Genomic DNA, 10,910 nt, shown 5'->3' on the forward strand with positions numbered 1-10,910 from the left:
CAATCATTAAAAGCGACAGAAAATAATTATAACCTCTGGATATGGATATGTTTACTGAACTAAGTATAATAAACTTAAGTATAAATTATTATATGTAAGTATTCATTATGAAAGGATAGGCCCATTAAAATTTATACAGGTACTTAATATAGTAGTATACCTTAAACTAAGTCCAAAAACCGGGGTATTTTTGCTGGTACCTATAAGTACTATTAATATAGCAATTGTAATAGCTGATGTTTCCAGTTCCTAAAGACTCGTAGGTATGCCAAATGAAACAGTTGCGAAACATTATAGTTGCCAAAAATTTGTTGATCCATTAGTAAGCTAGCCAAACCAAGTTTGTTGCATGCTTTTATGAAACGATACGTTCAGAAAACAAAAAAAAAACTGGTCAAGTGCGCGTTGGCTATACAATGGGGTATTCATTAATGCAGGACGTATAAGAGTATAGAAGCTAGATATGTAGTATGTAAGTTGCGTGAAAACTTTATCATGTATCTATGCGCACAATAGCGAAAGTACACTGTATTATATTAACACAATAGATTAAAACACATATTAGTTACGTACACGTTATTTTGTGTTTTAATATAATTGCTAATAAAACCAATTAAAGCTGAAGCAGTTTCCCCATGACTCATTATCACTACGAGTAATTGCTCGAATCATAAAAAAGTTTTTGATCAGAAACTTGCAGTATCTAAATAGTAATTAATAATTTTAATATTTTCAAAACATTAAAAAGTAAACTTATTTAATTTTCCCTTACTTATATTAAATAAAAAGCGGCCAAGTGCGAGTCGGACTCGCCCATGAAGGGTTCCGTATTTAGGGGATTTATGACGTAGGTATTAAAAAAACGACTTACTAGATCTCATTCAAACCAATTTTCGGTGGAAGTTTGCATGGTAATGTACATCATATATTTTTTTTTTAGTTTTATCATTCTCTTATATTAGAAGTTACATGGGGAGGGGGACACACATTTTTCCACTTTGGAAGTGTCTCTCGCGCAAACTATTCAGTTTAGAAAAAAATTATATTAGAAACCTCAATATCATTTTTGAAGACCTATCCATAGATACTCCACACGTATGGGTTTGATGAAAAAAAATTTTGAGTTTCAGTTCTAAGTATGGGGAACCCTCAAAATTTATTGTTTTTTTTTTCTATTTTTGTGTGAAAATCTTAATGCGGTTCACAGAATACATCTACTTGCCAAGTTTTAACAGTATAGTTCTTATAGTTTCGGAAAAAAGTGGCTGTGACATACGGACGGACAGACAGACAGACATGACGAATCCATAAGGGTTCCGTTTTTTGCCATTTGGCTACGGAACCCTAAAAACATCAATGTCAACTGAATATACGAGGAAGACTCCAAATAAACCCCGGCCCTGTGAATTTACGCTGTCTATATTTCAGAAGGGAAACAATTAAAGAGGATGCCAGTCTAAATTAAACTGTCAGGGCACAGCTTCGGGGGAAGGTTTCATTTACATACATTGGCAACAACAATTTCTCTTTGAATTTTATTCTTGTTTAGGCAGGTTGTTAATTACGTTTATGTTATTGAAACTAAAATATGTCACATGAAAGACAATTTTACTCTGAAAATTAATTACCGAATTACCTATGTGAGATATATACCTACGTTTTGCCGTCTTCTAACGACCTGCGATTTGCTTTAAGCGTTCCCGCTTTTTATCTATCTATCTAATAGATAGATAGAGAGACCTTTAAACGAGCAAATCTTGTTTATTTATTTATTTATATATATATATATATATATATATATATATATGTATATATATATATATATATATATGTCGGCGAAGGATGGTCCTAATGGCGGTGGGCGCGTGGGGGTAGTACCTAGATGTATTACTTCACAGCCAAAATAGTAGGTATGCTACAAACGCATGAAATAAACATTCGGACTCATTAACCATACTAGTGCCTACTATATTTCAGTACTAAATGATGAAAAGAACTAATTGCTATTAGAATGTTGACTGGTTAAATTGATAATAAAAAGATCACATGAAATCGTTCAAATCTTTATTTCAGTCAAACTAAACCGGTTCCAACCCTACACCTCTGACCCGAGAAGATTTAACCCGGCAACAAACTCGGCGGGACACATCTTTTCAAAACAACACATAGTTTCTTTATTTTACAAAAGTAAGCTTATAATGGCACATAAGAAATCAAAATAACACTTGGAATAAAACACTTAGCTAAACGGTTAAACAACGTGAGAATCTATAAGCTTTCAGAATAATCCTTCAGGTGTAAGCCTTCAGGAACGTAGCGAATTAGGCACGAGCTTGGCTAACGTCCGATCTCTAGCGCGGTCCGATCAAGAAGAAGGAAGCCAGTTCCAGCGGCGGAGCCAACCGCTCCCGCCTCCAATTCAAGTTGGTAAACCTGCCTGACCAGTCTACCAACATAACGACAAAAATGCCTGCTCGTGCCTACGTTCACTCAAGATACCCCTCTTGACGTTCCAAAGCCTTCTACCTGTCATTTTCGTTCAACAATACACCAATAGATGGCGTTATACTCTCTGCGCAATATGAACTGTAATGCTGCAATACGTCTTTCTGGTGTCTCGCTCCGACATATATATATAATATATTTCGGGGATCTCGGAAACGGCTCTAACGATTTCTATGAAATTTACTATATGACGGTTTTCGGGGGCGAAAAATCGATCTGGGAAAACGCGCATTTCTGAGTTTTTATAAGTTTTCCAAGCAAAGCTCGGTCGCCCAGATATTTTTAATTAAGCCAGGCTTTGAAACCAAAATTATCACGCCTGACTATTCTGGTTTTGTAGTTCTGTGGCGAATGAAGGTATCTTATTAATGACTAGCGACCCGTCCCGGCTTCGCACGGGTTAACAAATTATACATAAACCTTCCTCTTAAATCACTATCTATTTAAAAAACCGCATCATAATCCGTTGCGTAGTTTTAAAGATCTAAGCATACATACATACAAACAGACAGCGGGAAGCGATTTTGTTTTATACTATGTAGTGATATTACGGAAAGTCACAGCCAGATCACTAGCTTCGTGAACCCTCTAGAGGCTTTAGTTCATTTTTGTTGAGCAAAGTTGGCCCGTCTGATGTTTTGTTTGTGATGTACGGGAAACAAAAACAAAATGCAGCTTTCAAGTAGAAGTTGATAGTGCTAGTACACTTTGAGCTTGAATTAAAAAATCATATTTAGCTAGTGAGGTTGAAGTTTATAACGGGTACTCGGGACGATCCCGGAGGATTTTACCAGTGCATTCCTGGTCATATTTAGATACCTAAAATGTAATGTAAAGTTTACTTAATTTACTAGGATAAAAAGTTTTGGAGATAACGCCATTTTTATTGTTTTAGACATACCTACGTATCATTAACATGTTTAAATAAACGACAAATGGTTCATGAAATTTAAAACAAAACTTGATTTACAAAAAATCAATAGTGAGTAGACTTGCCCGATCTTCCAGTTTACTTTTCAGTGATACCTACACCCATTAGTTTCATGGAAAACTTAATTGATAATCCGAGAAATGTTACTCCAGTATGTTCACGTGCATAATATGTATGTATATTGTATACGTTATCAAAACAATTTCAATAACCAAGCTCGTTACCTCAGAAACGCAATTTATTATTGTTGGGCTTGTCAAAGGACCGTTTTACATATGAGGGACACGTTGCAATTGTATTCGAACACATCTCATTAGACTATGTTTAGTCGTTAGCGTCATGCATTATCGAAGGATTTTTTACCTTAACGACTTGGTTTAAGTCGTAATTTAGAATAACAAAACTCAATACATAGTCGTTCATCCGGTCGAGTCAAGTAAGTGTGGTTTATGTTAGAAACTGTATGTGTAAGACCAATATTGTAGGACTTGTAGGCTTTACGGACTTTATTTTTTATGGAATAAAATTAAAAATGTTGGTAGGTATGCGTGAATTTTATAAACAGAATTTTAAAGATATAATGTAGATAAACAAGTTAAAAGAAATTTAACAAATCTCAAAATGTACCTAAGCACCTAACCGTAGAGTAAAGCCTACATATACCTTTTATGTTTTGGTTAGTCACATTATTCAATGCAATTAGGGTTAAAGTAGTATATTTATACATTTAAAACATGTGCCTATAAATAAAGAGGTGGTTTTAAAATTGCGATAAAATTCCATATTACGATTATTTCAAAGTGTGATTGCCCATCTTAGATCATCAAGAGGACCCAACTAATTGGTGCATACATTCTACAATTGGTTAATTTGATGAAATGCGACATACGCATTGGAAAACCCAGTTCAAGAATATTATCTGCACCATTACTGAGAAGCGTACGGCCTTACATATAAATTTATTACTTACTGGAAACATCTCGCAAACAAATTTGTTAAGCTGCGACCTAAAAACAGAGTGCCACGGGAAATTGGGGTTTGAAAATACTTTGAAGTAAGGGAGATGATGAATTATGCTGCCTAACCTGATTCACTGTTCCATTTGCGAAACAGTGGCAGGATTAGGGCATGTTATTTTGTTACAGATAGATTATGGAAAATGTAATCTATACTAATGAGTGTCCTAGTTGAAAAACAAAAGCTTTCATCACAATTTAATCGTGAAATAATAAGGATAATTCGGGTTTTCGATTACGGTGACAAAAGACCCATTAAATAAAAATGACTGTTGCGAACGCAACCTTTATTTGTATAAAATCTCAATACCTATATTCCTAATGCAGTAGCTAAACGCGGCCGTCGGGCTCGGCTAGTATTCGGCAGCTTTTTCTTAAGCACCAATAGGAGCGCTCCACATACTATGTATCGCGGCCAATTAGAGGCACCTAAATTTAAACCACCTTTTGTACTATTGAAATTATGCAAATCACTCTCTCATCAGCCTTCATACAACAATAACTACACCACTTCTACATTTAACCGTTTAGTCAAGAACCCCTTGTAAACCAGTACTTGGAAAATTATATCAGTTCACTATAAGAATTGAAGCTTTTTATTTGAGTCGTCGAGCTCCTGACCTGCACGGCGGCTACATTTGGTCCTTCGCAGCCTTCAAGACAAGGGCAGATTTGACCAACAACGGGTTCATCGTGGAAGAGGACTTTGACCATACTTCGAAACCGTCTACGTTGTCTTCAGTTTCTTCGGCTTAGGAAGAACACGCAACGGACGTTGAAAACAAGGGGTCCCAGCGTCTACCGGCATAAGGGAGACGTTCGTTGGACATCCACCACATCAAGGACTTCAGTTCCAGTACATCGCATCACCTGAATACGTAGGACTAGACAGAGTGAGTTCGTTCCAATTTCCTTCCATTTCCCTTCTATACCTATTTATCTTGGAATTAAGAATAGCTCTGTACGTATCAGGCACAAATAATTCATTTTTCATACACATCAATTGCAAAATACGTTTAAAATCATAATTTATTTCGATAAAATAACTTAGCTTCATATAACTTCGTAGTTAAAATCTTATTACATATTAAAAAGCCGTCTCCATAGCTTATTATCATCGCCTCAGTAACATAATTTTTTTGCTAAATCATCACTTGCCGCGCGCAGCTGCTTATCTACTCCGCTTCTTTGTTCTCGTCAGTTGCATTTTAACTCGTTAGTGTTCACACTTCTCTTGCACATAGGTAATTGCATTTTTAAATTCACTTGTAAATTAAAATGGCTGACACGTTAAAGGAGTTAGTTAGGAAACGTGGCAGTTTGAAGGCTAAATTAACTTTGTTTAATACTTACATTTATGTGGCTAAAACATGTGAACAATTAAGTGATTTACAAATAACGGAGTTGCAGTGTCGCTTAGATAAAATAGAATCGGTATACCCGGAGTTTGACGCTTTACAGATGGAGATCGAAGCGTTAACTGAGAAACCCGACGAAGCATATGCGGAGCGGGAGCAGTTTGAAAGCCAGTTCTTTGTGTTGGTTTCGACTGCTCGACTTCTTTTGAGTCCTCCGGTGCAGTCGAGCGGCGGTCGGCCCGGGCCCGGGTCCACGACGGCTTTCACGTCGTGCGGCGCCGGCCGGCAGGACTTCGTTCGTCTGCCCAAGATTGACCTGCCTCACTTCGACGGAAACTATCAGCACTGGCTCGGCTTTAGAGATACGTATATTTCCCTTATTCATAATAATCCCGCTATTAATGACATAAGCAAATTTCACTATCTTCGTGCATCTTTGAAAAATAGTGCCGCCCTTGTGATTCAAAGTCTTGATTTTAGCAGTGATAACTATCATAAAGCGTGGCAGTTAGTTTCTGAGCGGTATGATAACCCGCGCCTTTTAATTAATAATCATATCCAGGCCCTGTTTAACCTTGAACCGATGCAACACGAATCGAGCAGTTTATTACGTAACATGGTGGACGTAACTAATAAAAATTTGCGTGCGCTTGGCACCTTAGGGGAGCCCACCGACCATTGGGACACGTTAGTTATCTATATAATGTCTAAGAAGTTAGATCTAGTAACTAAGCGTGAGTGGGAAGAGCACAGGAACCTTTTAACAGGTTCGCCGACGTTACAGCAATACATTACATTTTTAAATAGCAGGGCCGACTTACTTGAATCTCTTGGCAATAATAACGTCAATAATAGTGGTTACAAGACATCGAAACATAAATTGCATTCACATATCGAGCCACAAAAAACACATAATTATCTTACAGCTACAAAAAACAATGCTTATCGCAAACCTATTGTTTGCCCTTATTGTAAGCAAGATCATTTCTTATTCAATTGTGAATCCTTTCGTAAATTAGATATCGATAACAGGATAAAAAATGTGAGTAGTTACTCAGTATGTAAGAATTGTCTTCGGCCGGGACACTTAGAAAAACAATGTGTGTTATCTCATTGCAAATACTGCAAACTTAAACATAACACTCTTTTACATAAACATGTTGACAAAGCGTCTTCTAGCAGTGACGTCCCGGTGCCAGATGTTCATTTTAGCGGCAACATTCAAACAAAAGTGTTTAGCCCTACGAAGACTTCCGGACTACTGTCCACAGCGTTGGTGCACGTGAGTGACGCGAATGGAGTGCTTCGTGAGGCGCGTCTACTGCTGGACAACGGTTCTACCATCAACTTCGTGACGCAGGATCTGTGCGGGCAGCTTGGGTTAGCGACACGCAGCGTGGGAGCTACGGTCACAGGTATCAATGAACAGCTTTCACATTGTCCGGAGTCTTGTGACATTACAATTCATTCACTCCATAGTAACTATACGACGACCGTAAACTGTTACGTTGCCAACGTAATAAACACATCTATGCCGCCATGTCGCATAGATCTTACCAATATACCTATTCCTGCCGGCATCACATTGGCAGACCCATCCTTTTATGAGCCTTCCGCTATTGATATTTTAGTCGGGGCGGAAATATTTTGGGACGTCTTAGGTACCACGCGTATTAAGTTAGGTCAAAATAAACCTCAACTTCGCGAATCATCGTTAGGTTGGCTCGTGTGTGGCTCCATACCTGCCTACAACACAAACACAAACGAATCTTATTTTTGTTCGTTCCTCACACATAATGAAGAAACTAATCTTACTCGTTTTTGGGAATTAGACTCGGTGTCTTCAACACATTGCATGTCTTATGAAGAGCAAGCGTGTGAAAAAAGTTTTGTAGAAAACACTACTCGCGATCAAGATGGCCGTTTCATTGTGACGTTACCTTTAAAAGAGTCACCGGAAGTACTTGGCGACTCATATCAAATGGCCAAGCGCCGTTTCTTGGCATTGGAGAAACGGCTCGCACGCGATCATGCCTTCAAAACCTTATATTTTGATTTTATTCGCGAGTACATCGACTTAGGCCATATGAGCGAAAATCAATCATCATCATCATCATCTGAGACATCAGAAAAATCATTTTTCTTTCCTCATCACGGAATTTTGCGCGCAAGTACAAGTACACGCCTTAGAGTCGTTTATGACGGTTCGGCCACCACGACTAGTGGCAAGTCCTTCAATGACATCCAAATGGTTGGCCCGACTGTCCAGGATGACCTTCTGTCAATCTTATTACGCTTCAGACAACATAAGTATGTTGTCTCAAGTGACGTCGAAAAAATGTATCGAGCTATATTAGTACAGCCTTCTCAACGCTCGTTACAACAAATCATCTTTAGGTTCGATCCTTCTGATCCCTTAAAAACCTACAAATTGAACACCGTCACATACGGGACTGCGTGCGCACCTTACCTTGCAACCAAATGTCTTGTTTCTCTTGCCGATGAATGCCAAGACGTCCGAGTTAAACGCGCGATACAGCACGATTTTTACGTAGACGATTTTCTCAGTGGCAGTGACTCCGTAGAATCATTGGCTGAGATTAGTAAGGGTGTAGTCACAACGTTACAGTCTGCGAAATTTAATTTGCGTAAATGGCAATCAAATTGTCCTGAGCTGCTAGAATCAATTCTCGAACATAAAGAGGACCATAGTAAAGCCCTCAACCTTGATAGCACATCGCCTTGTAAAACCTTAGGTCTGTACTGGCAAACAGGAACAGACAAACTTCTCTTTTCCATCGACATCAAAATTCCAAATAAAATCACAAAAAGAAATATTTTGTCTGTCATAAGTCAAGTGTTTGACCCACTAGGTCTCGTCGGGCCGTGTATAGTGGAAGCTAAAATCATATTGCAGCGTCTTTGGCTGTTAAAGTGCGAATGGGACTCTGAGCTCCCATTAGACATAAAAAATGAATTTCTGTCTTTTGCATCGTCACTTACAAATTTAAATAAACTTAAAATTGATCGCTGGGTATTCAGTGACTCACCTATAGAAGTTCAAGTACATGTATTCACAGATGCGTCAGAGCGTGCATACGGCACCTCTGTCTATGTCAGGACTGTGGACGGTAGCGGAGCAGTTTGCGTTCGTCTTATAGCGTCAAAAAATAAGGTCTCCCCCCTTAAACCCTCCACAATCCCAAGGCTGGAGCTTTGCGGCGCGTTACTTGGCGCAAGACTCTGGACAAAGGTCATTTCATCACTGACCGTGAAGGTTGATCATAGTTACTTCTGGTCTGACTCTATGATCGTGCTGGGCTGGCTCGCAGGGCCATCTAATCGACTTAAACCGTTCGTTCGCAACCGTGTGAATGAGATCCAAGAGAGTACTCGTGAACAGACATGGAGCTATGTACCCTCAAAGCTGAACCCGGCAGATCTGGTGTCACGAGGAATGAATGCTAACGACCTCAGCGTCTCCACATTATGGTGGACCGGTCCAGACTTTTTGCATCACTCCATAATTCAATTTCCTACAACGCTTAATACAAACGCAGATAATCTGCCAGAAGTGTCACTTCATACAAACGTACAAACAAACATAAACGAAAACAACAATCTTATAACTAAACTTATCACTAACAATTCAAAACTTACAAAAATAATACGAATCGTAGCATATATTTACAGATTTATACATAATTGCAAAAATAAAAATAATAAAAATACATCAAATTTAACATACACAGAAATAAAATCATGTAAAACTAAACTTCTACAACTCGCACAGCAGGAATCATTTCCTGAAGAGTACAAACTTTTATCTTTGGGCAAGCCCTTGCAGCCGAAAAGTAGGCTACTTTCGTTAACGCCCTTTTTAGACGATCAGAAATTAATACGTGTCGGTGGTCGTCTTAATAATGCTTACTATAGTTACGACATTAAGCACCCAATCTTACTGTGTAGCAGGCATCACCTTACCCAACTGCTCTTTGATATGCAACATATGGCATTAATGCATGCCCCGCCTCAGCTCTTACTAGCAAGCATTCGGCAAACATATTATCCGCTCGGTGGAAGAAACCTGGCGCGCCACTTAGTTCATAAATGCATTCGCTGCATCAGGTTCAAGGCTAAGCCTCTTCAAATGTCAATGGGCAACTTACCTACCGATAGAACACAATTAGAATATCCCTTTTTACACACGGGAATGGATTTTGCCGGACCAGTGCTGATAGCTGACCGAAAGGGTAGGGGTAGCAAAACAATTAAATCGTATATTTTAGTTTTTGTCTGTCTTTCAGTCAAGGCTCTTCACTTGGAACTTGTCACAAGTCTAACGACAGAGTCGTTCCTTGCTGCTCTCCGCCGCTTCATGAGTCGTCGGGGAAAGCCTCAAACTCTGTATTGTGACAATGGGACTTCGTTTGTCGGGGCATCAAACGAACTTAGTAACTTTTTAAAACATAATCACGATAAGCTGCAGTCAGGTATGGCAGAAAACCTTATTAACTTCAAATTTAGCCCGGCTTACTCACCGCACTTCGGCGGTCTTTGGGAAGCCGCAGTAAAATCAACAAAATATCATCTCAAACGCATTCTATCTCTTACACATTTAACGTATGAAGAATTAAATTGTTGCCTGATTCAGATAGAAGCTATTTTAAATTCTAGACCCCTAACACCTTTATCTTCTGATCCATCTGATCTGACCTACCTATCGCCCTCTCATTTCCTTATTGGACGTTCTCTTCTGTCAGTCCCACAAGAATCGCTGACTGAAGAAAACATCTCACGGCTTGAACGGTTCCAGAGAGTTGAAAAACTCAAGCAGCATTTCTGGAGCCGCTTTTCTAATGAGTATGTTACTCTCCTCCAGCAGAAGACGAAGTGGCACACCTCGACGGACCAGCTGCAAGTTGGGACTATGGTCTTAGTCAAGGACCGCGCACTTCCTCCTCTCCTGTGGCTGCTGGGACGCGTCACGAAGCTGTACCCGGGCACGGACAACGTCACCAGAGTCGCCGACATCCGTACGAAGAAAGGAGTCATCCGTAGAGCTTATAATAACTTGTGCCCACTCCCTATTTCGTAATT

General features: G+C 39.1%; 1 protein-coding gene across 1 annotated transcript; it reads left to right on the forward strand.

Moving 5' to 3' along the window:
- The first annotated feature begins 5,503 nt into the window (after positions 1 to 5,503).
- On the forward strand, positions 5,504 to 10,910 carry LOC134654119 (uncharacterized). Its single transcript, XM_063509560.1, has 2 exons — positions 5,504 to 7,225; positions 10,118 to 10,910. The coding sequence occupies exons 1-2, from the start codon at positions 5,731 to 5,733 to the stop codon at positions 10,906 to 10,908; spliced, it is 2,286 nt and encodes a 761-aa protein (XP_063365630.1). The 5' UTR covers positions 5,504 to 5,730; the 3' UTR covers positions 10,909 to 10,910.

This window comes from Cydia amplana, chromosome 14 (assembly GCF_948474715.1).
Source record: "Cydia amplana chromosome 14, ilCydAmpl1.1, whole genome shotgun sequence".
Classification (NCBI taxonomy): Eukaryota; Metazoa; Arthropoda; class Insecta; order Lepidoptera; family Tortricidae; genus Cydia; species Cydia amplana.

Coding starts and splice junctions, on each gene's coding strand:
- LOC134654119 (XM_063509560.1), top strand. CDS start 5,731: ATGGCTGACACGTTAAAGGAGTTAGTTAGGAAACGTGGCAGTTTGAAG. Junction 7,226..10,117: donor CGTGGGAGCTACGGTCACAG/GTATCAATGAAC, acceptor TCTGTCTTTCAG/TCAAGGCTCTTCACTTGGAA.